Source organism: Hyla sarda, chromosome 8 (assembly GCF_029499605.1).
Source record: "Hyla sarda isolate aHylSar1 chromosome 8, aHylSar1.hap1, whole genome shotgun sequence".
Taxonomy (NCBI): Eukaryota; Metazoa; Chordata; class Amphibia; order Anura; family Hylidae; genus Hyla; species Hyla sarda.
In genome coordinates this window covers 205,978,769-206,005,256 of record NC_079196.1, presented here as the reverse complement: position 1 = coordinate 206,005,256, position 26,488 = coordinate 205,978,769, and the positions used below count along the sequence as shown (strand labels likewise).

Genomic DNA, 26,488 nt, shown 5'->3' with positions numbered 1-26,488 from the left:
AATGCATCCACCTTTTCCAGCCCACGGGAGCACCTGAAGGCTGAACTAATTTATGCAGGATAAGTCATCAACTGCCGAGCCGAGAAGTTCGTGACGAATCGAATTTACTGCTCATCTCTATTCACAATTATCCAGCATCTCAAGTTAGATGCCGGACGGTGAAACAAGCGGCATGGGGTGCTGGACGGGGGAACGTATCTTGATGCACGTTTAAAGAATGCCGGATCCTAACGACTAATGCCAATTAATGCACATTCGGAAACAGTTGTGGCGAGTAAGGCCATGTTCACATCAGTGAATGTCCGCACGGAAAATCTTTGTGGGGACATTCCGCAGACTGCGGGCGCTGACACAATATGGCGACGCTAGGACTGCACATTCCGTTTGGAGTTTACAGAAAGAAAGGACAGGTTCATTCTTTGTGCGGACACAGAACCAAGCCTTAGTTCACACTGGACTGAAATGCTGCAGATTTGTATCAGATTTTTCCAATAAATTTCAGTAGGAAAGTCCAAATCTAATGCAAATCCGCAACAACAACTGCAGCATTTCAGTTCTCTGTAAACATAGGCTTAACCCCTTAAGGACCCGGGGTTTTACCATTTTTGCATTTTCGTTTTTTCCTCCTTACCTTTAAAAAATCATAACTCTTTCAATCTTTCACCTAAAAATCCATATGATGGCTTATTTTTTGCACCACCAATTCTACTTTGTAATGACATCAGTCATTTTACCCAAAAATCTACGGCGAAACAGATCAATGTGAGACAAAATTGGAAAAAAAACTCCATTTTGGAAATGATGGGGGCTTCCGTTTCTGCACAGTACATTTTTCGGTAAAAATGACACCTTCTTTTTATTCTGTAGGTCCATACGATTAAAATGATACCCTACTTATGTAGGTTTGATTTTGTCGTACTTCTGGAAAAAATCATAACAACACGCAGGACTGACCCCTATAACTTTTTTATTTTTCCGTGTATGGGGCGGTGTGAGGGCTCATTTTTTGCGCCGTGATCTGAAGTTTTCAGCGGTACCATTTTTGCATTGATAGGCCTCATTTTTTCATGATATAAAAAGTGACCAAAAATGCACTATTTTGGACTTTGGAATTTTTTTGCGCGTACGCCATTGACCATGCGGTTTAATTAACGATATATTTTTATAATTCGGACACTTCTGTACGCATTTTTGGTCACTTTTTATATCATGAAAAAATTCATAAAAAGCGATCAATAAGTCCTATGAATGCAAAAATGGTACCGCTAAAAACTTCAGATCACAGAGCAAAAAATGAGCCCTCATACCGCCCCATACACGGAAAAATAAAAAATTTATAGGGGTCCGAATGACAATTTTAAACGTATAAATTTTCCTGCATGTAGTTATGATTTTTTCTAGAAGTACGACAAAATCCAACCTATATAAGTAGGGTATCATTTTAACCGTATGGACCTACAGAATAAAAAGAAGGTATAATTTTTACCGAAAAATGTACTGTGTAGAAACGGAAGCCACCAAAATTTTCAAAATGCCATTTTTTTTTTCAATTTTGTCTCACAATGATTTTTTTCCCATTTCGTTGTAGATTTTTGGGTAAAATGACTGACGTCATTACAAAGTAGAATTGATGGCGCAAAAAAAAAAGCCATCATATGGATTTTTAGGTGCAAAATTGAAAGAGTTATGATTTTTTAAAGGTAAGGAGGAAAAAACGAAAATGCAAAAACGGAAAAAACCCGGGTCCTTAAGGGGTTAAGCCAGGACATGTCCAGGCCCGTCTGAAGTTTGCTAGAGAGCATTTGGATGATCCAGAAGAGGAATGGGATGATGTCATATGGTTAGATAAAACCAAAATAGAATCTTTTGGTAAAAACTCAACTCGTCATTGTTACGCCGAGCGCTCCGGGTCCCCGCTCCTCCCCGGAGCGCTCGCTTCTCTCTCGCTACCGCAGCGCTCCGGGCAGCTCCACTGACCCGGTGCGCTGCGATACCGTCTCCAGCCGGGATGCGATTCGCGATGCGGGTAGCGCCCGCTCGCGATGCGCATCCCGGCTCCCGTACCTGACTCGCTCTCCGTCTGTCCTGTCCCGGCGCGCGCGGCCCCGCTCCCTAGGGCGCGCGCGCCGGGTCTCTGCGATTTAAAGGGCCACTGCGCCGCTGATTGGCGCAGTGGTTCCAATTAGTGTGTTCACCTGTGCACTCCCTATTTATACCTCACTTCCCCTTCACTCCCTCGCCGGATCTTGTTGCCATTGTGCCAGTGAAAGCGTTTCCTTGTGTGTTCCTAGCCTGTGTTCCAGACCTCCTGCCGTTGCCCCCGACTACGATCCTTGCTGCCTGCCCCGACCTTCTGCTACGTCCGACCTTGCTTCTGTCTACTCCCTTGTACCGCGCCTATCTTCAGCAGTCAGAGAGGTTGAGCCGTTGCTAGTGGATACGACCTGGTCACTACCGCCGCAGCAAGACCATCCCGCTTTGCGGCGGGCTCTGGTGAAAACCAGTAGTGACTTAGAACCGATCCACTAGCACGGTCCACGCCAATCCCTCTCTGGCACAGAGGATCCACTACCTGCCAGCCGGCATCGTGACAGTAGATCCGGCCATGGATCCCGCTGAAGTTCCTCTGCCAGTTGTCGCCGACCTCACCACGGTGGTCGCCCAGCAGTCACAACAGATAGCGCAACAAGGCCAACAGCTGTCTCAACTGACCGTGATGCTACAGCAGCTACTACCACAGCTTCAGCAATCATCTCCTCCGCCAGCTCCTGCACCTCCTCCGCAGCGAGTGGCCGCTTCTGGTCTACGACTATCCTTGCCGGATAAATTTGATGGGGACTCTAAATTCTGCCGTGGCTTTCTTTCCCAATGTTCCCTGTACTTGGAGATGATGTCGGACCAGTTTCCTACTGAAAGGTCTAAGGTGGCTTTCGTAGTCAGCCTTCTGTCTGGAAAAGCTCTGTCATGGGCCACACCGCTCTGGGACCGCAATGACCCCGTCACTGCCTCTATACACTCCTTCTTCTCGGAAATTCGAAGTGTCTTTGAGGAACCTGCCCGAGCCTCTTCTGCTGAGACTGCCCTGTTGAACCTGGTCCAGGGTAATTCTTCCGTTGGCGAGTACGCCGTACAATTCCGTACTCTTGCTTCAGAATTATCCTGGAATAATGAGGCCCTCTGCGCGACCTTTAAAAAAGGCCTATCCAGCAACATTAAAGATGTTCTGGCCGCACGAGAAATCCCTGCTAACCTACATGAACTCATCCATCTTGCCACTCGCATTGACATGCGTTTTTCCGAAAGGCGTCAGGAGCTCCGCCAGGATATGGACTTTGTTCGCACAAGGCGTTTTTTCTCCCCGGCTCCTCTCTCCTCTGGTCCCCGGCAATCCGTTCCTGTGCCTCCCGCCGTGGAGGCTATGCAGGTCGACCGGTCTCGCCTGACACCTCAAGAGAGGACACGACGCCGCATGGAGAATCTCTGCCTGTACTGTGCCAGTACCGAACACTTCCTGAAGGATTGTCCTATCCGTCCTCCCCGCCTGGAAAGACGTACGCTGACTCCGCACAAAGGTGAGACAGTCCTTGATGTCTACTCTGCTTCTCCACGTCTTACTGTGCCTGTGCGGATATCTGCCTCTGCCTTCTCCTTCTCTACTATGGCCTTCTTGGATTCCGGATCTGCAGGAAATTTTATTTTGGCCTCTCTCGTCAACAGGTTCAACATCCCAGTGACCAGTCTCGCCAGACCCCTCTACATCAATTGTGTAAACAATGAAAGATTGGACTGTACCATACGTTTCCGCACGGAGCCCCTTCTAATGTGCATCGGACCTCATCACGAGAAGATTGAATTTTTGGTCCTCCCCAATTGCACTTCCGAAATCCTCCTTGGACTACCCTGGCTTCAACTCCATTCCCCAACCCTGGATTGGTCCACTGGGGAGATCAAGAGTTGGGGGCCCTCTTGTTTCAAGGACTGCCTAAAACCGGTTCCCAGTACCCCTTGCCGTGACTCTGTGGTTCCCCCTGTAACCGGTCTCCCTAAGGCCTATATGGACTTTGCGGATGTTTTTTGCAAAAAACAAGCTGAGACTCTACCTCCTCACAGGCCTTATGATTGTCCTATTGACCTCCTCCCGGGCACTACTCCACCCCGGGGCAGAATCTATCCTCTGTCCGCCCCAGAGACTCTTGCTATGTCGGAGTACATCCAGGAAAATTTAAAAAAAGGCTTTTTCCGTAAATCCTCCTCTCCTGCCGGAGCCGGATTTTTCTTTGTGTCCAAAAAAGATGGCTCTCTACGTCCTTGCATTGACTACCGCGGTCTTAATAAAATCACGGTAAAGAACCGCTACCCCCTACCCCTCATCTCTGAACTCTTTGATCGCCTCCAAGGTGCCCACATCTTTACCAAACTGGACTTAAGAGGTGCTTATAATCTCATCCGCATCAGAGAGGGGGATGAATGGAAAACGGCATTTAACACTAGAGATGGACACTTTGAGTATCTGGTCATGCCCTTTGGCCTGTGCAACGCCCCTGCCGTCTTCCAAGACTTTGTTAATGAAATTTTTCGTGATCTCTTATACTCCTGTGTTGTTGTATATCTGGACGATATCCTGATTTTTTCTGCCAATCTAGAAGAACACCGCCAGCATGTCCGTATGGTTCTTCAGAGACTTCGTGACAATCAACTTTATGCCAAGATAGAGAAATGTCTGTTTGAATGCCAATCTCTTCCTTTCCTAGGATACTTGGTCTCTGGCCAGGGACTACAAATGGATCCAGACAAACTCTCTGCCGTCTTAGATTGGCCACGCCCCTCCGGACTCCGTGCTATCCAACGTTTTTTGGGGTTCGCCAATTATTACAGGCAATTTATTCCACATTTTTCTACCGTTGTGGCCCCTATCGTGGCTTTAACCAAAAAAAATGCCAATCCCAAGTCTTGGCCTCCTCAAGCGGAAGACGCCTTTAAACGGCTCAAGTCTGCCTTTTCTTCGGCTCCCGTGCTCTCCAGACCTGACCCATCTAAACCCTTCCTATTGGAGGTTGATGCCTCCTCTGTAGGAGCTGGAGCGGTCCTTCTACAAAAAAATTCTTCCGGGCATGCTGTTACTTGTGGTTTTTTTTCTAGGACCTTCTCTCCGGCGGAGAGGAACTACTCCATCGGGGATCGAGAGCTTCTAGCCATTAAATTAGCACTTGAGGAATGGAGGCATCTGCTGGAGGGATCAAGATTTCCAGTTATTATTTACACCGATCACAAGAACCTCTCCTATCTCCAGTCTGCCCAACGGCTGAATCCTCGCCAGGCCAGGTGGTCTCTGTTCTTTGCCCGATTTAATTTTGAAATTCACTTTCGGCCTGCCGATAAGAACATTAGGGCCGATGCTCTCTCTCGTTCCTCGGATGCCTCGGAAGTTTAACTCTCTCCGCAACACATCATTCCTCCTGACTGCCTGATTTCCACTTCTCCAGCCTCCATCAGGCAAACTCCTCCAGGAAAGACCTTCGTCTCTCCACGCCAACGCCTCGGAATCCTCAAATGGGGTCACTCCTCCCATCTCGCAGGTCATGCAGGCATCAAGAAATCTGTGCAACTCATCTCTCGCTTCTATTGGTGGCCGACTCTGGAGACGGATGTCGTGGACTTTGTGCGAGCCTGCACTGTCTGTGCCCGGGATAAGACTCCTCGACAGAAGCCCGCTGGTTTTCTTCATCCTCTGCCTGTCCCCGAACAGCCTTGGTCTCTGATTGGTATGGATTTTATTACAGACCTACCCCCATCCCGTGGCAACACTGTTGTTTGGGTGGTCGTTGATCGATTCTCCAAGATGGCACATTTCATCCCTCTTCCTGGTCTTCCTTCAGCGCCTCAGTTGGCTAAACAATTTTTTGTACACATTTTTCGTCTTCACGGGTTGCCCACACAGATAGTCTCGGATAGAGGCGTCCAATTCGTGTCAAAATTCTGGAGGGCTCTCTGTAAACAACTCAAGATTAAATTAAACTTTTCTTCTGCATATCATCCTCAATCCAATGGACAAGTAGAAAGAATTAACCAGGTCTTGGGTGATTATTTACGACATTTTGTTTCCTCCCGCCAGGATGATTGGGCAGATCTTCTACCATGGGCCGAATTCTCGTATAACTTTAGAGTCTCTGAATCTTCCTCCAAATCCCCATTTTTCGTGGTGTACGGCCGTCACCCTCTTCCCCCCCTCCCTACTCCCTTGCCCTCTGGTTTGCCCGCTGTAGATGAAGTGACTCGTGATCTTTCCACCATATGGAAAGAGACCCAAGATTCTCTTTTACAGGCTTCATCTCGCATGAAAAAGTTTGCCGATAAGAAAAGAAGAGCTCCCCCCATTTTTGCTCCCGGAGACAAGGTATGGCTCTCCGCTAAATATGTCCGCTTTCGTGTCCCCAGTTACAAACTGGGTCCACGCTATCTTGGTCCTTTCAAAGTCTTGTGCCAAATTAATCCTGTCTCTTACAAACTTCTTCTTCCTCCTTCTCTCCGTATTCCTAATGCCTTTCATGTCTCTCTTCTTAAACCACTCATCCTCAACCGTTTCTCTCCCAAATTAGTTTCTCCCACTCCTGTCTCCGGTTCTTCTGACGTCTTCTCAGTGAAAGAGATACTGGCCTCCAAGACAGTCAGAGGAAAAAGGTTCTTTTTGGTGGATTGGGAGGGCTGTGGACCTGAAGAGAGATCCTGGGAACCTGAGGACAACATCCTAGACAAAAGTCTGCTCCTCAGGTTCTCAGTCTCTAAGAAGAGGGGGAGACCCAAGGGGGGGGGTACTGTTACGCCGAGCGCTCCGGGTCCCCGCTCCTCCCCGGAGCGCTCGCTTCTCTCTCGCTACCGCAGCGCTCCGGGCAGCTCCACTGACCCGGTGCGCTGCGATACCGTCTCCAGCCGGGATGCGATTCGCGATGCGGGTAGCGCCCGCTCGCGATGCGCATCCCGGCTCCCGTACCTGACTCGCTCTCCGTCTGTCCTGTCCCGGCGCGCGCGGCCCCGCTCCCTAGGGCGCGCGCGCGCCGGGTCTCTGCGATTTAAAGGGCCACTGCGCCGCTGATTGGCGCAGTGGTTCCAATTAGTGTGTTCACCTGTGCACTCCCTATTTATACCTCACTTCCCCTTCACTCCCTCGCCGGATCTTGTTGCCATTGTGCCAGTGAAAGCGTTTCCTTGTGTGTTCCTAGCCTGTGTTCCAGACCTCCTGCCGTTGCCCCCGACTACGATCCTTGCTGCCTGCCCCGACCTTCTGCTACGTCCGACCTTGCTTCTGTCTACTCCCTTGTACCGCGCCTATCTTCAGCAGTCAGAGAGGTTGAGCCGTTGCTAGTGGATACGACCTGGTCACTACCGCCGCAGCAAGACCATCCCGCTTTGCGGCGGGCTCTGGTGAAAACCAGTAGTGACTTAGAACCGATCCACTAGCACGGTCCACGCCAATCCCTCTCTGGCACAGAGGATCCACTACCTGCCAGCCGGCATCGTGACAGTCATGTTTGGAGGAGAAAGAATGCTGAGTGCATCCAAAGAACACCATACCTACTGTGAAGCATGGGGGTGGAAATATCATGCTTTGGGGCTGTTTTTCAGCAAAGGGACCATGACGACTGATCCGTGTAAAGGAAAGAATGAATGGGGCCATGTATTGTGAGATTTTGAGTAAAAACCTCCTTCCGTCAGCAAGAGCATTGAAGATGAAATGTGCCAGGGTCTTTCAGCATGACAATGATCCCAAACAAACCACCCGGGCAACAAAGGAGTGGCTTCGTAAGAAGCATTTCAAGGTCCTGAAGTGGCCTAGCCAGTCTCCAGATCTCAACCCCATAGAAAACCTTTGGAGGTAGTTGTACGTCCGTGTTGCCCAGCGACAGCCCCAAAACATCACTGCTCTAGAGGAGATCTGCATGGAGGAATGGGCCAAAATACCAGCAACAGTGTGTGAAAAACTTGTGAAGACTTATAGAAAACATTTGACCTCTGTCATTGCCAACAAAGGGTATATAACAAAGTATTGAGATGAACTTTTGTTATTGAACAAATACTTATTTTCCACCATAATTTGCAAATAAATTTACTTTAAAGCAGCTCTGCAAGGAATTCTACAAAAATGCAGAATGTAGAATTTCTGCAGTGGAAATTCCATCATGTGAATGGGACAGGGGAAACCCATTCAACACTATGGTGGGAAATTTTTATCAAGCTGTTTGGACAGGGTTTTTTGTTTACATATGTGGCGTTTGTTTTGTGCACTCACTTTTTGCACTTAACAAAATTGTATATTTTTGGGTGAAAAAATGATGTCCCTGCTGCTATTGCCTGTGTGTCTCTGTGAGGAGACAAAATACAGGAAGTAAGGGTGGCACATGCTGGGCTCTGTGCCGACTCCTGGCTTGTCAATCAGCATGCTTTGTGTGCCCGGAGCATGTCACAGAGCCCTGCTTGTCCTCAGTGTACAGAGCCCTGCTTGTCCTCAGTGTACAGAGCCCTGCTTGTCCTCAGTGTACAGATCCCTGCTTGTCCTCAGTGTACAGAGCCCTTCTTGTCCTCAGTGTACAGAGCCCTTCTTGTCCTCAGTGTACAGAGCCTTGCTTGTTCTCAGTGCACAGATCCCTGCTTGTCCTCAGTGTACAGCGCCCTTCTTGTCCTCAGTGTACAGAGCCCTGCTTGTCCTCAGTGTACAGAGCCTTGCTTGTTCTCAGTGCACAGAGCCCTGCTTGTCCTCAGTGTACAGCGCCCTGCTTGTCCTCAGTGTACAGAGCCCTGCTTGTCCTCACTGCACAGAGCCCTGCTTGTCCTCACTGCACAGAGCCCTGCTTGTCCTCACTGCACAGAGCCCTGCTTGTCCTCACTGCACAGAGCCCTGCTTGTCCTCAGTGTACAGAGGCCTGCTTGTCCTTAGTGTACAGAGACCTGCTTGTCCTGAGTGTGCAGAGACCTGCTTGTCCTGAGTGTACAGAGCCGTGCTTGTCCTCAGTGTACAGAGCCCTGCTTGTCCTCGGTGCACAGAGCCCTGCTTGTCCTCAGTGTACAGAACCCTGCTTGTCCTCAGTGTACAGAGCCCTGCTTTTCCTCACTGTACAGAGCCCTGCTTGTCCTCAGTGTACAGAGCCCTGCTTGTCCTCAGTGTACAGAGCCCTGCTTGTCTTCGGTGTACAGAGCCCTGCTTGTCCTCAGTGTACAGAGCCCTGCTTGTCCTCAGTGTACAGAGCCCTGCTTGTCCTCGGTGCACAGAGCCCTGCTTGTCCTCAGTGCACAGAGCCCTGCTTGCCTGAAGTGCACAGAGCCCTGCTTGCCTGAAGTGCACAGAGCCCTGCTTGCCTGAAGTGCACAGAGCCCTGCTTGCCTGAAGTGCACAGAGCCCTGCTTGCCTGAAGTGCACAGAGCCCTGCTTGCCTGAAGTGCAAAGAGCCCTGCTTGCCTGAAGTGCACAGAGTCTTGCTTGCCTGAAGTGCCCAGAGCCCTACCTGTATGAAAAAATTAAAAAGTTATAGGGGTCAAAGGAGGACAAAATTTTGCCCGCATAAATATTGTATCTCTTACATCATGCATATATAATTAATTATGCAAATTAGCATGGCCAGTATTTTTTTTGCAAGATATGTGGCAACCCTATGTCGGAGTAATGGCATGTTCCTAACAAAGAAATTTAAATCTGAAAATAAATTGAAGCGCTTAACACTGACACACCCTGCTCGATGTGAACGTTTTGAGACACACAAATAGATGAATGTTAATGAAGCTGGCACTATAATGAATTATGGATCCTAATCCCTGTGGTTCAGGTCAACAAATTCAGACAACCAGCATCCCTGAGGATCATGTGTGTGTCCACTAGATGGCATCAGCAAAGGCTATAGAAATGGATAAAAACAAATAAAATGTGAAGAAATCAAATAAGAAAAAAGTTTCTTGATGTCGAATTAAACATCAAGAAACAAGATTAGTTTGGAGTATTCCTCGTGGTCCAGGACAGGCCATATTTACAACAAATTCAGACATTCAGTGTCCCTGAAGAACAGATGTGTGCCCACTAGATGGCGTCAGAATTCACTGTGGAAATAGATGGAAACAAAACATTAGTGTATAGAGAGAGAAACAGGGATCAACTAACTACTGCCTCCTGCTGGCCCTGCACTACAACCCCCATCCTAATTGTGGGCAACACAACTTTCTAACATTTCTGTGACTGATATCAGCTGCTCCCCTTATAACGTTCCAGTACTGATATAACCTCCAGACACTACATCATATGAGTGCTTAAATGCCCGAACTATTAAAAAGTTTATGAAATTCCCGCAGGGGAGATCTTCCCCAAAGCTTTGACTTTGGCTCTCTAAAGGGGATCGGACGGTGGGGCAACTGATCCATAGTGTTAACCGTAGATGGCTCTCCCTGGGGGAAATGCTCAATAGGTTAGCCCTTCCCCGGTCTCATACTCTATATGCCAACCAGGTTCACACCTTCTGCTCCTCTAGATTTCGGGATCTATCGAAGCCCAGAGGACCACAGAGACGATCGGTTTCCAATATGTATGTAGCGTTCCGTAACCACTTTCTAAAAATCGACCCCAAACATGTGTTCCGCACATGGGAGCGGTGGACAGGAGATACTGACATCACAGACGTAGTCCTCCGAGGGTGGGACGCGGGTAGGAAAAATGAGAGATGGCGGGAGACTTATTTCAAGGTGGCCCATGCAGACTTATATGGTTTTAACATTTTGCCTGCCCTCTCCATCTTTTCCAGATAGGATCACTCACTGCCCTAAGTGCCGCACCCCACTCACAAAATATGTATCATGGAGTTTGGGAATGCCCTTACTCACAAAGTGAGTCTGGGATTGCCCTCTATTACTTACTGGCGCCTTATACAATTGTACATATGGGATCATTGGGAGGTGCAGGTCCTGTTCCCACCAAAGTCACTGATATTCCACCAATTATGACCACCAGAGGGAGGAGGGAAGGGGGGACACAAGGTATCCCTGGTTTATCCATGATACATTCGATGCTCTATTGGTTGATGTGGGGCCCGGGGAGCTATGCTGTACCTCCCTCTTCCTATTAACATTGTTGCTTCTTCCCGTTTACTTGCTCCGTGGAGGCAGATACAACCTTTTCCTGGCTCAACGTCTTTTGTTTTTCATGGACGATTAGGGGTTCCTATGTATGGGGGCAATTGTATTGGGTGCCTTACTCGCTATAAATAGGGATGTTTTCTTCATTACAACCCATATATTTTCCTGGTTATTGCCTATGTTATTTTACATCTTGTGCAATCATCTTCTCTTTGTTTTCTGTTTTGTTTAGTGAAAATTGTTTAATCACAATATATTTTTTTTTTTTAAAGTCCATAATTTTTTTAACCAGAAAACAATGTATAAAAAGTAAAATAAAATATAACCTATATAAATTGAGTAATTTTGTAATCATATTGACCTACAAAATAAATATTTAAACTGTATAGTGCATTATTTCTACATAATGGCCCTCATTTACTATTCTAAACCCGACTTGTTTTGTCGGGTTTTTTTGGCGCATCTTTGTCTGCAACATGTCGCAGACATCGTGCGCCAGTCTGCGACACGATGCAACATTTTTTCCCGACGGACCCGATGTGGATTCTCCCAAACACGAAAAAGGGGCGTAACCCGACATATCTGAGCTTTCCCACGTATTTATAAAGGTTTCCAACCCGAATTTGTTGAATTGTTGAGGATTTTTTCCCGACAACTCAGAGGAGTTGGAAACCAAAACCAACAAAACGCACGTGCGACAAACAGGATTCGACATAATAATAAATACCAGGGGAAAAAAGCAGTCGGGTAAGAAAGCAAGGTAGACTTACAACCCGATTTTCTAAGTAAATGAGGGCCAATGTGTGTGTGTATATATATATATATATATATATATATATATATATATATATACAGTATATTCGTATATTCTTTTTGCTTCACCATAGATTTTATAAAACAAGCCACTAGGTCGGGTGCTCGCGTCATGTATAGGACGTAAATGTATGTCCTGGTGCGTTAAGGGCTTAAGCAAAATACAGCTGACGAATTCTGCCTTTTTTTGCCGACAGCTCCTTTTAGCAGTTTTTTCCCCCACATTTTTGTATAATTTTTGTTTAGACAGTTTTGGCCTTTTTTTTTGCAGTCATTGCCATACAGTCATTGCCAATATGCAATTTTAAAACCTTTTTTTTTTCTTCCTGTGGGGGGGATAACGGTGTGGGAAAACAGAAATGTTTTGGGCTGAAGAAGAGAAAAGGTGGGTGTGAATGAATCTCATTTGTTATAAAAATACTTTTTCAAGTTGTACAAGAGCCCTAAATACTGTGTATGAACACAGTAGATACTAGTATTTGAGTACTGCAACACCAAGGTTGAATATATAGCCAGGCAGGAATAGTTGTTGTGTCCTTATTATAAAAGGTAGTGTGAGAAGGTGAAGGGCATTGTGGTTGTTGGACGATATGTGTCACCAAGGCTCCTGGCCTTGGTGAAGTAAGAGCCAGTATTTATTTAGTGTCTGTGCTGTGATCCAGACTGACACTATGGCCGTAGTATGGCTGGAAGGCCAATCCGGGATGGCTCTTACTGGAAATGATCAAGTATAGGGTGGGGATCATTCCCCACAATCCAGGCCGCCTTTTGTTGGCCTTAAAGGCAGCCTGCTTCACCAGCTGGAGGGGATTTGTTAGTTGCAGCTCACACTGGCAGAGTGAGCTGTATGTGAAGTTCTTCCCTGCGTTTGCTCCTAGTTTTGTAGCTGGTGAGCAGCCCATATTGTCTTTCACCTTAGGTGACCTTTTCCATTGTTCTGCTCCAATGACAGAGCAAGACAATAAAATGAACAATAGTAGTGTGAACCCAGTGTGTGCCAGAGATTTGGTAATTGCACCATTTTATTTAATTTATTTATTTATATAGCGCCTACAGATTCCGCAGCGCTTACAATTATGGGGTACAAACAAAGACAAGTATCAGACATAATATTACACAATAACTATTCAAACAAGAGGTGTGGGGATATATTGAGGATATGTTGGGGATATGTTGGGGATATGTTTGGGATATGTTGAGGATATATTGGGGATATGTTGGGGCCAATTAGAGACTGTTATAGGCCTGTCTGAAGAGATGTGTTTTTAGGCCACGTTTGAAACTATGGATGTTGTTGTTGAGTCTGAGGGATTGAGGGATAGCATTCCAGAGAACCGGTGCAGCACGAGTGAAGTCTTGGAGATGGGAGTGAGAAGTTCGGATTATAGAAGATGTTAGTGTGAGATCATTAGCAGATCGGAGAGAACGTGTAGGATGGTAGACGGAGATGAGAGAGGAGATGTAGGGAGGTGCAGCATTGTGGAGAGCTTTGTGTGTGAGACTGAGGATTTTGTACTGTATTCTGGACTGAATTGGTAACCAGTGTAGTGACTGGCACAGGGAGGAGGCGTCGGTGTAGCGGCTGGAGAGGAAGATGAGTCTGGCAGCGGCATTAAGGATGGACTGAAGAGGAGAGAGTTTGGAGAAAGGAAGGCCTATTAGTAAAGAGTTACAGTAGTCGAGGCGGGAGTGAATCAAAGCAATAATGAGAGTTTTAGCAGTTTCAATAGTGAGAAACGGGCGGATTCTGGAAATGTTTTTGAGATGCAGGTGACAAGAACGTGAAAGAGACTGAATATGGGGAGTGAAAGACAGATCCGAGTCAAGTATAACTCCAAGACAGCGAGCCTGCTGCCCGGGAGTTATGGTAGTACCACATACCGAGATGGAAATGTCAGGGTTAGGTACAGTATCAGTTGATGGAGAAAAGACAAGAAGTTCTGTTTTAGAAAGATTTAGTTTCAGATATAAAGAGGACATGATGTCTGAGACGGCAGAGAGACAGTTACTGGTATTCTGTAGGAGTGCAGGGGTGATATTGCCGGTGGAGGTATAGAGTTGGGTGTCATCAGCATAGAGGTGGTAGTGGAAACCAAATCTACTGATTGTTTTTCCAATGGGGGATGTGTAGAGTGAAAAGAGTAGAGGATCCAGGACCGATCCCTGGGGAACCCCGACAGCAAGGGGAAGAGGAGAAGAAGTACAGCCAGAAAACGAGACGCTAAAGAAGCGGCCAGAGAGATAGGAGGAAACCCAGGCGAGAGCAGAGTCCTTGAGACCGATGGAGCGGAGACTACTGAGGAGGAGTTGGTGATCCACAGTGTCAAAAGCCGCTAGTGATCTCCCCTGTTATGTCCATAGGAGAAATCATGGAACATGGACACTGTTATGTACTGAAATTTCCTTAGCCTTGCAGGAAATCATTGTACATTTTAGATAAGTCCCTGCATCTCCAGTGGAATGGACTTGTAGAGTAGGAACCTCAGTGTATAGATATACAAAAAGTCTGCATTTATTTGCTTTATCAAGTGCAATTTCTACAGTATTCACTCATAATGCCTGTGAGCGATGTTGTATTCTTCAGTACCTACAGGGAAGCTGGCTGCTAATTCTGGCAGTAAGTGGAGGTAAAGGTGACAGGAAGAACTATCACATTTAAAGGGGTTTTCCAAGGAAAGTCCAGGTGCTCGTTCCCCAGTGCTCTCGGCTTCTTTTCATGTTTCATCGGCCTTAAAGGAGAACTGCGGCGCAAAGATTTAAACTTCTTCTGTGCCCGGACTGCAAAAACTAAAAATACAAACTTTAATTCACCTTCCCACATTCCCCCGTTACGCCGATATCGGCATCCCGTTCCTCCGCTGCTGCTCGGCCCCCTGCTTCTTAGGCCAGTGATAGGCTGAATGCAGTGTCCTGTAAGGAGCCTGGGCCCTGCCTTCTCCCTGCTGCCTGGACTCCTTACATGACAGTGCGCTCAGCCTATTATGGCCCGAGGCAGTACATCGCTGCGGCCGGCGATACGCTGACTGCAGTGTGACGTTCTGAGCCTAAATAGCACGGAGCCCAGCAGTGCCGGAGGAATGGGACGCCGATCTCGTCGGGGAACGTAGGAAGGTGAGTTAAAGTTTTTTGTTTGCAGCCCGGGCACAAGAGAAGTTAAAATGTTTGCGCCGCAGTTCTCCTTTATCTGGCTTCTTCCTGGGGTACTGCTGCCTGTTCTTGGCTGGTTTTATCTCTCATAATTTGATTGGCTTCTGGAAGGGTTAACCAAAAATTCCAGGATCTGAAAATGAAAAATAAATGTATTTGTTGTCTACTAGTTACATTTAGTATCCAAACTTTTAATGGGCACTGTCAGATCTAAAAGTTTTTTATATTTTGTACAATAGTTTGTCTAATATACTTCTTAAAAAAATGTCACATTTTATTAAAGAAAACTGAAAATCCCACCACTAGGGGTCCCCATACCTCCTGGGACACTGATGAGTCCCACAGCAACATGAGCATGTCCAAGGGTCATGGACATGAGATGGCTGATTGACAAGGCTGCAGGAGGAACACAGCCTGCAGCAACACTGCTGTAACACAGAGTTTTACCAAACATGTGCCTCCAGCTGTTTCAAAACTACAACTCCAAGCATGTCTGGACAGTCAATATATGTCTGGGCATGCTGGGAGTTGTAGTTTTGCAAAAGCTGTAGGGACAAAGCTGAAGGCAACACTGCTGTAAAAAAGAGTTATCCAAACACTGTACCATCAACTACAGGGTGCGCCATTTCTATGGATACACCTTAATAAAATGGGAATGGTTGGTGATATTAACTTCCTGTTTGTGGCACATTAGTATATGTGAGGGGGGAAACTTTTCAAGATGGGTGGTGACCATGGCGGCCATTTTGAAGTTGGATATTTTTAATCCAACTTTTGTTTTTTCAATAGGAAGAGGGTCATGTGACACATAAAACTTATTGGGAATTTCACAAGAAAAGCAATGATGTGTTTGGTTTTAACGTAACTTTATTCTTTCATTAGTTATTTACAAGTTTCTGGCCACTTATAAAATGTGTTAAATGTGCTGCCCATTGTGTTGGATTGTCAATGCAACCCTCTTCTCCCACTCTTCACACACTGATAGCAACACCGCAGGAGAAATGCTAGCACAGGCTTCCAGTATCCGTATACACTACTAAATACTACTATATACACCGCAGGAGAAATGCTAGCACAGGCTTCCAGTATCCGTAGTTTCAGGTACTGCACATCTCGTATCTTCACAGCATAGACAATTGCCTTCAGATGACCCCAAAGATAAAAGTCTAAGGGGGTCAGATCGGGAGACCTTGGGGGCCATTCAACTGGCCCACGACGACCAATCCACTTTTCAGGAAACTGTTCATCTAGGAATGCTCTGACCTGACACCCATAATGTGGTGGTCACCATCTTGCTGGAAACACTCAGGGAACGTGCCAGCTTCAGTGCATAAAGAGGGAAACACATCATCATGTAGGCCACTGAATATGCGAAATTGCTACATGATGATATAATATATAATATACATAGTATATTTACGTCCTCCACCAGCTCCCGCGATATGGCCGGGACTCGCTGCTAATACAGAACATCACCGATCGCGGTGATGCCCTGTATTAACCCTTCAGACACGGCGATCAAAGCTGACCGCCGCGTCTGAAGTGAAAGTGAAAGTATGGGGCTGTTCGGGACCGCCGCGGTGAAATCGTGGAATCCCAAACAGCTTACAGGACACCGGGAGGGACCCTACCTGCCTCCTCGGTGTCCGATCGGCGAATGACTGCTCCGTGCCTGAGATCCAGGCAGGAGCAGTCAAGCGCCGATAACACTGATCACAGGCGTGTTAATACACGCCAGTGATCTGTGTAAAAGACCAGTGTGTGCAGTGTTATAGGTCCCTATGGGGAGCTATAACATTGCAAAAAAAAAAAGGGAAAAAAAAGTGTTTTTCCCATTAAAAAACTAAAACAGTGTAAATAAAAATAAACATATGTGGTATCGCCGGGTGTGTCAATGTCCGAACTATAAAAATATATTGCTAATTAAACCGCATGGTCAATGGTGTACACGTAAAAAAAATTCCAAAGCCCAAAAAAGCGTCTTTTTGGTCACTTTTTATACCATTAAAAAATTTATAAAAAAGTGATCAAAAAGTCAGATCAAAATAAAAATGGTACCGATAAAAACTTCAGATCACAGTGCAAAAAATGAGCCCTCATACCGCCCTGTACGTGGAAAAATAAAAAAGTTATAGAGGTCAAAATAGGACATTTTTAAACGTATAAATTTTCCTGCATGTAGTTATGATTTTTTTTCCAGAAGTACGATAAAATTAAACCTATATAAGTAGGGTACCATTTTAACCGTATGGACCTACAGAATAATGATAAGGTATCATTTTTACCAAAATATGCACTGTGTAGAAACGGAAGCCCCCAAAATTTCCAAAATGGAATTTTTTCTTCGATTTTGTCGCACAATGATTTTTTTTTCCGTTTCGCCATAGATTTTTGGGTAAAATGACTAATGTCACTGCAAAGTAGAATTGGTGATGCAAAACATAAGCCATAATATGGATTTTTAGGTGGAAAATTGAAAGGGTTATGATTTTTAAAAGGTAAGGAGGAAAAAACGAAAATGCAAAAACTGAAAAACCCTGCATCTTTAAGGGGTTAAGGACATTCTTGAAGATGCCCCGGACTGTGTTGGACTTTATCATTCCGTCCCTCTGTCTTTGGGGACCTTCGTCGAGGACGACTTATTTTAAGTAAGGGGGTTTGTGGTGTCCCGGTACAGGGCTGGGTCATGTCCCTTTGTCTAGAGTCCCCTCAGCCAGAGTCCCTCCATGCTAATGGGCTCTCCTGAAGGGCTAACCTCTAGTCGCCTCTTAATATGGTAATATCTAATGTATATATTTATATATGTAATTAATCTAGGATACCTCTGTATAGGACCTTAGAGGTAACATGCCTTTAATTTATGTTATGCTATGGTTTAAGGACCTTTGGGTCCTGTGATATACGCAGAGTTCATTGGGTTCATAACCGACAGGTTCTGCTGACCAATGAGCTTTGTACCGACCCCTTAATATATGAGGGGCTGCAGCCACTAAATTCTCCCTCTTATTTCCAGATTATCAAAGAAAGCACATCACAGCACAAATCATCAATTAAAGCTAGGCCTGAAGCCTTTTCTTCCGCAGCCACTAAACCGTGAGTCATCCAACTCAAAACTACTAAAATCCTGTGAGACTACTGCAACTCAATTACCCTAAATCCAGTAGCACAGTGGCTAGCAATCAAAGCTCACTGATATCTAAAAAGTCCCAGCAAACCTGTGAGGAACCTGAACTACAGTCCTCTCCTAAAGACTGTTCTGTTTCCTGCAGTTGCATAAAATATGTAGTAAAGTTTATTCCAGTTTTCATCAATATCCGCTGTGGACATTCAATTATTTCTCCCTACCGTTTCTGGGACGGTTGGCGGTAGGACCATTACCCTAAATTAACCGCTTCCTGGCATCACAACAACATAGGGTTAATACCAATACCCTACAATACCACTCCGCAACACAACCCCATTACATCCTTCCACCCCGGCACCACAACTCAGAAACATATATAAAATTGTACTTTCAGCACTAAACTATAGCACTAATTTAGGAAGATTTAAGTTATACACTCATCATATTGTCTTGGCAATGTCCAATAATCATTGTGTGTGTGCGCGCAGCATGAAACCAGAGAGGAAAGGGAGTGAACAGAATGAAGGAGGGGGGGAGTAATCAAAATGCGGACAAGAGAGGGACACGCCTACTCCCTTTGACAAGATGGAAAAGACAGCGAGCAGTGTTAACATGCTATTATATAGTGAAATATGAGTGATAGAGACATAAAAATTACATGTACGTGATCAGGATGAGGTACTGAGTAACATATAAAAGTTTTTTTTTGTGGGATCTGACAGGTAGGAAACATATTGTACTTATTATTTGGATGCTCTTCCCTGCAACCATTCTTTAACAAACTTAAAAACATAATTGGGAAATTCTGGCGTTGAATCAGTCAGCGCTAGGACCGAGCGGACATTGCCTGTCCCCATAGACGGCAATGTTTTCCGCGTGGTAGTCAGCCGACAGAATGAACATGTTAATTCCGTCATGTGCACTGTGCAGCAGAATCCCATTGACAGCAATGAGACTCGGCTGCACCGGAATTTCCAAGCAAAAACTGGACAGCCTAAGGATTACTAACAGTGGCTCATATCATTTGATACATTTGGCACAGCTTTAGATTGTCTATTTTCAATTTGAACTATTTTTTTTTTTTTATTCCAACCTGAAGATGGCTTAAAAAAATTTACTACTAACTTTTGGTGCATCTTGGTGCAGAATGTCACATTTTAACCAAGCCCTTTCCTTGCTGAGTAAGGTGCAAAGACTGTCCAAATTATATAATAAATGCATGTTAGTGTCTATTCATACTGAGGAATTTCTGCCTCAAATAAAGCCCATAGACTTCTATGGGATTCCGCAATCCCATTCAACCTTCTGAAATTCCTCTTGCAGAATTCCACAAGCAGAATTTCAGAAGGTTGAATGCGGAATCCCATAGAAGTCTACGGGCTTTAATTTGAGGCTTTAAATTGAGGAGGAATTCCACCTTGTGAATAGATGCTTAGATGACTGTGCCCCAAGTGAATTCCACCATGTGAATAGACCCTTAGATGACTGTGCCACAAGTGAATCAAAATGCAAAATGATCTGTCCATATATTAATGATAAAGGTTTTTGTCCTATATATGTAATATTGTGTTGCTTTGCTGTTGGGACCTCATTTATACTATTAACTTTTATGTGCTTAGACCTGATTGGAAACTGAAAGTAAAATATGCAAACCTGTTTACTGAAAGGGCAAGTCAAAGTGGTTTATAACGTAGGTGTAATTGTTGACGTCTCCAGAGTTAAAGTACACAGGAAATAAGCACTAGGCTCGTTCATACGCTGCACCTTGTAAGCTGTCATCAGAGCTTCTCTTTCAGGTTTATGATAGTTTCGTTACATAATGGCATTACTGAACAACGAGCTGGTCTGCTCCATCTGTCTGTACATATATAGGGATCCAGTCATGCTGAACTGTGGCCACAACTTCTGCCGGGAGTGCATTGAACGAGCTCTGAACACTCGCCATGGATCTATAGCGTATACCTGCCCCGAATGCAGAGCAGCGTACCTGTACCGTCCTGTACTGCTGGGAAACAGAAAGCTGTGTAACATAATACAGCACCTGCAAGAGCATTCACAGGAGAGACTGCAACATTCTTTTGTGGACCTTACCAGAAAGAAAGAAGCTACTGAAAAGAGGGCTGAGAGTCTCAGTGAACAAAAAAGGAAAATTCAAGACACTTCAGATGTTCTAGAGAAGGTAATGGACACTTTCTTTAAGATGATAATTAAAGATATCAAGATCTTCCGGAAGACTGCTCTGCGAGAGATCTCTAGGAAGAGGGAACACGCCCTGATGCAGGTCTCCAAAGTAATCCAGGAGCTGGAGATACGGAAGACTGAGCTGTCCATGAAGATACAGGAGATCCATAAGCTGCTCAACATGGCCGATTCTATAACCATCTTACAGCAGGAACCTGAAACAGAGGACGAGTATCCCCAAGGTGACAACACTGAGATCAATTTAGATGAAAAGCCTATCAACTTAATTGTGAAGAGGTGCTTGTCCAGTGTGAGTTGGACGCTCTCTGAATTCACTCAGTTAAACCCTGGGCCGAAAGTTTTGGAAGGACTGCTGGATGTAAAAACCGCCTGTAACTATATTCGTGTATCACCTGACTGCAGATCGGCGTCTTACGTCTCCGCGGATCAGGGGTATCTAGAAGGACCGGAGCGATTTAACGTCTGTCAGGTTTTGAGCACTTGTAGCTTCTCAGCACAGCAATATTGGGAAGTGGATGCCAGTAAAGCCAAGGAATGGATTGTTGGAGTGGCTTACCATAGCATAAACAGGAAAACAATGGACGATGACGCCTATATTGGCTTTAATAACAAGTCCTGGTGTCTGGAACATCGCAATTGTCTTTCTGCTCTTCACAATAAAGTGAGGGAAGAAGTGACTCTGAGATCTCCGGTAGAGCTGCTTGGAGTGTATGTGGACTATGATTCTGGCATCATATCCTTTTATCAGCTCGGTGATTACATCAGACACTTATATAGCTTTTCTGCCACCTTCACCGAGAACCTTCACGCTGCCTTTTATGTGTTCCCAGATAGCTGCGTTACAATCCACAAAAGGGAGCCCCGGGCAAAGACAGGATTATTATCGAGGGGTTCTTATGTGTGTTGACACACATGATGGCAAAAGGATACAAAATTTGCACATTTTTACCTTTTATTGGTGTTGGGTTAAGCAATAGTATTTCTGTAACACTTCTAGTTGTCTAGAGTAGTCTATGACTGAGGCATTCCGTCAAGGCATGTCAAAAGTTTGGTTGGGGTCTGAGTATCCAAAATAGCTGGCATTGTCCAATAAACTATAGACTGAACTGGTGTGTAAAGGACAACCTGTAATGACCTGTAATATATAGTTAAAGGGGTATTCTGGGCGAAAACATCTTATCCCCTATCGAAAGCATAGGGGATAAGATGTCTGATCACGGGGGGCCTGCCACTGAGACCCCCCGCGATCTCCCTGCAGCAGCCTGCATTCTATGCGTAGCTGCGTCTGCAGGTTCGGAAACCGCCGGGCTTCCGAGACGGGGACATGACATCACGCCCCGCCCCCCTCCATTAATTTCTATGGGAGGGGGCGTAATGGCCGCAACGCCCCCTCCCACAGAAATTAATGGAGGGGGGTGTGGCGTGATTTCACGTCCCCGTCCCGGAAGCCCGGCGGTTTCCGAAACTGCAGATGCAGCTACGCATAGAATGCGGGCTGCTGCAGGGATATCGCGGGGGTCTCAGCAGCGGGCCCCCTGTGATCAAACATCTGATCCCCTATCCTTTCGATACCCCTTTAACTCTATAATCCTGATACTAATTATTTGTCTGGATTATTGGACGATTATAGAAAAGAAATGTATATATATCAGTGGAGAATACATAAAAAAAATCTGACTATACAAAAGTACAAATCTAGTACAACATTCACCTGCTATCACCGCCATTCTCATGCCGCAGCCCGATGGCACTTGACAAAGGTTTGCCTTCGACCGAAATGTTGCGGTGATATGCCTTGTAAATACAAATTTGAAAGTTCATGCCTTTGAAGAAAATCCAATCGTCTGCAAGGAGAATTAAAAACAATTATTGCACTATTTGCATAAGAACCTTGTGGTGTGCCGTGGATTACTTTTTTATGTTGCTAATGCTTGTCGATTTATATTCTTATAATTTACAATACTGGGGTAGATAACACTTTATACAAGTGTTTTCCAAACAGTGTGTCTCCGGCTGTTGCAAAACTACAACTCCCAGCCAAAGGCTGTCTGGGCATGCTGGGAGTTGTAGTTTTGCAACAGCCGGAGACACACGGCTTGTAGTTTTACTGCAGTTGGAGACACACTATTTGGAAAACACTGCCTTATACTATATGATTGTGATGAACCCCCAGGACACCAGGCATGCGCCCGCCGCTGTTAAATGACACGCGGTCAGGAGCTGAGAGCATTTCATAGCAGGATGGTCCAGGCGGCTATCAGCAGCCAGGACCAGTGGCTAATGCCGGACATCTCCAATCCGGGTGATGTCCGGAATTAACTCTTTAGATGCCGCTATCAAAGTTCATTGCGGCGTCTAAAATGTAAGAAATTCAATTCCGGCTGCTTAGTAGGGCCCTTACCTGCCTCCTCGCTGCCCGATTGGCGCTCCAATGCTGCACAATAACATAGCATTGAACAGTGTATGCAATCTGATGATTGCATGTAATAGTCCCCTATGGGGATGTCATTAGTAAAAAAAAAAAAAAAAAAAAAAAGGGTTAAAAAATTTAAAGCGATATTCCAGGCAAAATCTTTTTTTACATATATCAACTGGCTCCAGAAAATTAAACAGATTTGTATATTACTTATATTAAAAAATCTTAATCCTTTCAGTACTTATGAGCTTCTGAAGTTAAGGTTGTTCTTTTCTGTCCAAATCCTCTCTGATGACACCTGTCTCGGGAAACGCCCAGTTTAGAAGCAAATCCCCATAGCAAACCTCTTCTAAACTGGGCGTTTCCCGAGACAGGTGTCATCAGAGAGCACTTAGACAGAAAAGAACAACTCAACTTCAGAAGCTCATAAGTACTGAAAGGATTAAGATTTTTTAATAGAAGTAATTTACAAATCTGTTTAACTTTCTGGAGCCAGTTGATATATATAAAAAAGTTTTTGCCTGGAATACCCCATCAATAAATGTGAATTAACAAAATCCCTAATAAAAGTTCAAATCAGCCCCCCCCCCCCTTTCCTATTTTTTAAATCAAATAATGTAAGCAAAAATAAACATATGTGGTGTTGCCACATGCGTAAATGTTCGAACTATCAAGGTAACTCTTATTAAAATGTATTTGTGCTATTGCACTTCTTATGGTAAATAAAATATTTCTAATATACTTTGTTTAAAAAAAATGAAGTTTTCTATGTTTTATTTGTGCTTAAAAAAAGCTCAAGAGCACATTTTCCCCCATCTCAAACAGAGACTTAGGACCGAGGTCCAAAAACATAAAGTGCAGCCTGGAATGGTGCCGGGGGGGGGGGGGGGGGGGGGGTGCCAGCCTCATCCAATCATAGCTCCTCTCACACTTAACTGCCATATGCTGTTGTTGGACCCCCCCCCCCCCCCCCTCAGCACTCCAGGCTGCACTTTCTGTGTTTGGGCTTCGGTCCAAAGTCTGTGTATGAGATGGGGGAAAATGTGCTCTTGAGCTTTTTTAAGAACAAATAAAACATAGAAAACTTTTTTTTTTTAAACAAAGTATATTAGAAATCTTTTTTCTTTACCATAAGGAGTGCAATAGCAAAAATTTGTTTTAATGATAGTGCCCATATAAACTATAAGGTAATATTTTCATAGAAAAAGTTATAAATTTTTCACCCCACAAATATTTTTTTTTTCTTTCACGTAGATTGAAAACAAAACCACAAATCCACCAAAAAAGTCAAGAGGTTCCATCCTGCAAAAGAAGCAAAAAGGGGGCAGGGGTGATAGTGCAACAAATATGCAAGTGAATGGGGTCCGTCGGGACCCGGCAGTAGCCGTTTGCACCAGAACCGATCACGGTGATGCCTTGCATTAACCACTTAGACACAAAGTTGATTGCGGCCTCTAAAATGTAGAAAAAAAAACACTTCCTGGCTGCTCGGCAGTTCTCATCAGGACCACCGCGGTGAAACTTCCTCGCCGTCCAATCTGTGCCTCGATGCTCCAGTCAGGCATGCCATATGGCATAGCATTGAACAGTGTTTGCAATCTAATGATTGCATTTAATAGTCTCCTATGGGGACAATAAAATTGTGTAAAAAAAAAATAAAAGTGATTTAACCCCTTCCCTAATAAAAGTTTGAACCACCCTCCTTTTCTCCCCCTCAAAAAATATGTAAACAAAAATAGACATAAACATTTGTGGTATCGCCGCATGTGTAAATATCCAATCTATAAAAATGTAACATTACTTTAAAGGAGTAGTCCAGTGGTGAACAACTTATCCCCTATCCTAAGGATAGGGGATAAGTTGCAGATCGGGGGGGGTCCGACCAATGGGGCCCCCTGCGATCTCCTGTACGGAGCCCTGACAGCTCGTGGGAAGGGGGCGTGTCGACCTCCGCACGAAGCGGTGGCCGACACGCCCCCTCAATACAACTCCATGGCAGAGTCGAAGCGCTGCCTTCGGCAATCTCCGGCTATGACATTGAAATGTATTGAGGGGGCATGTAGGCCGCCGCTTCGTGCGGGGGTCGACACCCGCTATCTGGCCGGAGAGCCTGGCCCCCGTGCAGAGAGATCGCAGGGGGCCCCAGCGGTCGGACCCCCCGCGATCTCAAACTTATCCCCTATCCTTAGGATAGGGGATAAGTTTTTCACCACTGACTTTAAGCACACGGTCAATGGCGTATATGTAAAAAACATACCAAAGTCCAGAATTGCATATGTTTGGTCACTTTGTATATCCTAAAAAAAAGTATAAAAAGCGATCAAAAAGTTCCATCAAGACAAAAATAGTACCCATAAAAGCTTCAGATCATGGTGCAAAAAATGAGCCCTCATACCGCCCTGTATATGGAAAAATAAAAAAGTTATATTGGTCAGAAAAGGACAAATTTAAACATGCAAATTTTTGTACAAAAATAAGTAAAAAATTTTTTTTTTTTAAAGAAGTAAAACAAAACCTATTACAGTTTATTCATATGGACCTACACCATAAATATAAGGTGTCATTCACTGGGTGGAATTTAAAGCCCCCAAAAGTTACAACATGGCAGGTTTTTTAATTTTGCCCCAAAAATAATTTATTATTTTGGTTTCACTATAAATTTTGTGGTGAAATGACTGATGTCATTACAACGTAAAATTGGTGGCAAATAAAAAAGGCCCCATATGGGTCTGTAGGTGGAAAATTAAAAGTGTTATGATTTTTAAAAGAGGGGGAGAAAAAGAAACATAAGTACAAAAAAAAGAAAAATTGTCTGGTTCTAAAGGGGTTAAAAGTAGTAAAAATAAAACAAAACCTATATAAAATGGGTATCGTTGTAATTGCATATACCTACAGAATAAAGATTTTTGTTTTTTAATTTTGCCCCACAAATATTTTTTTTTGTTCCGCCCTAAATTTGGTGGTAAAATAAACAATGTCATTACAAAGTACAACTGATGGCGCAAACAACAAGCCCTCATATGGGTCTGCAGGTGGAAAATTGAAAGTGTTATGGCTAGTAGTGTTGGGCGCAAATATTCGCAAATCACGAATATAGCAAATTCACGAATATTGCGAATATATTCGCTATATATTCTCATATGTGCATATGTGGATACAGTGACCCCTCGACCTACGATAATTTCAACATACGATGGCCTCTCAGAGGCAGCATCAACATACGATGCTTTTGTATGTCGGGGCCATCGCATAAACGGCTATCCGGCAGCGCAGACTACTTCAGCCATAGATGTTTACGGTGCCCCGTGTGGTCCGCTGACGATCACTTACCTGTCCTCGGGGCTCCGGCGCATCCTCTTCGGGATCCCCTGCATCGTCGGCGCTCTCCATCGTCGTCATTACGTCGCTGCGCACGCCGTCCCGTCATCCAATAGGAGCGGCGTGCGTAGTGACGTGATGGCGGCGACGGAGAGCGCGGATGCTGGGGAAGCAGAGGCCTTGCCGGAGCGTCGGGGACACCTCGGGGACGCGGCGACAGCGATGGACGGCGACATCCAGGGCAGCGGTGACCAGCGGTGATGGTCCGGAGCGGCGGGGACAGGTGAGTACAACTTCCTCTAACAGTGGTCTTCAACCTGCGAACCTACAGATGTTGCAAAACTACAACTCCCAGCATGCCC

General features: G+C 45.1%; 2 protein-coding genes across 2 annotated transcripts in view; one reads left to right on the top strand and one right to left on the bottom strand.

Annotated features, from left to right (window-relative positions):
• Positions 1–22,361, bottom strand: part of CORO7 (coronin 7) — a 206,359-nt gene extending 183,998 nt beyond the window's left edge. Inside the window, exon 1 of the mRNA XM_056534991.1 lies at positions 22,104–22,361. The gene's annotated coding sequence lies outside the window, so the exon portion shown is untranslated. The remainder of the gene's footprint in view (positions 1–22,103) is intronic.
• On the top strand, positions 20,010–21,299 carry LOC130285323 (nuclear factor 7, brain-like). Its single transcript, XM_056536679.1, has one exon. It carries the CDS (start codon positions 20,010–20,012, stop codon positions 21,297–21,299), a length of 1,290 nt encoding a protein of 429 aa, XP_056392654.1.
• Positions 22,362–26,488: the final 4,127 nt, after the last annotated feature.

Coding starts and splice junctions, on each gene's coding strand:
- LOC130285323 (XM_056536679.1), top strand. CDS start 20,010: ATGGCATTACTGAACAACGAGCTGGTCTGCTCCATCTGTCTGTACATA.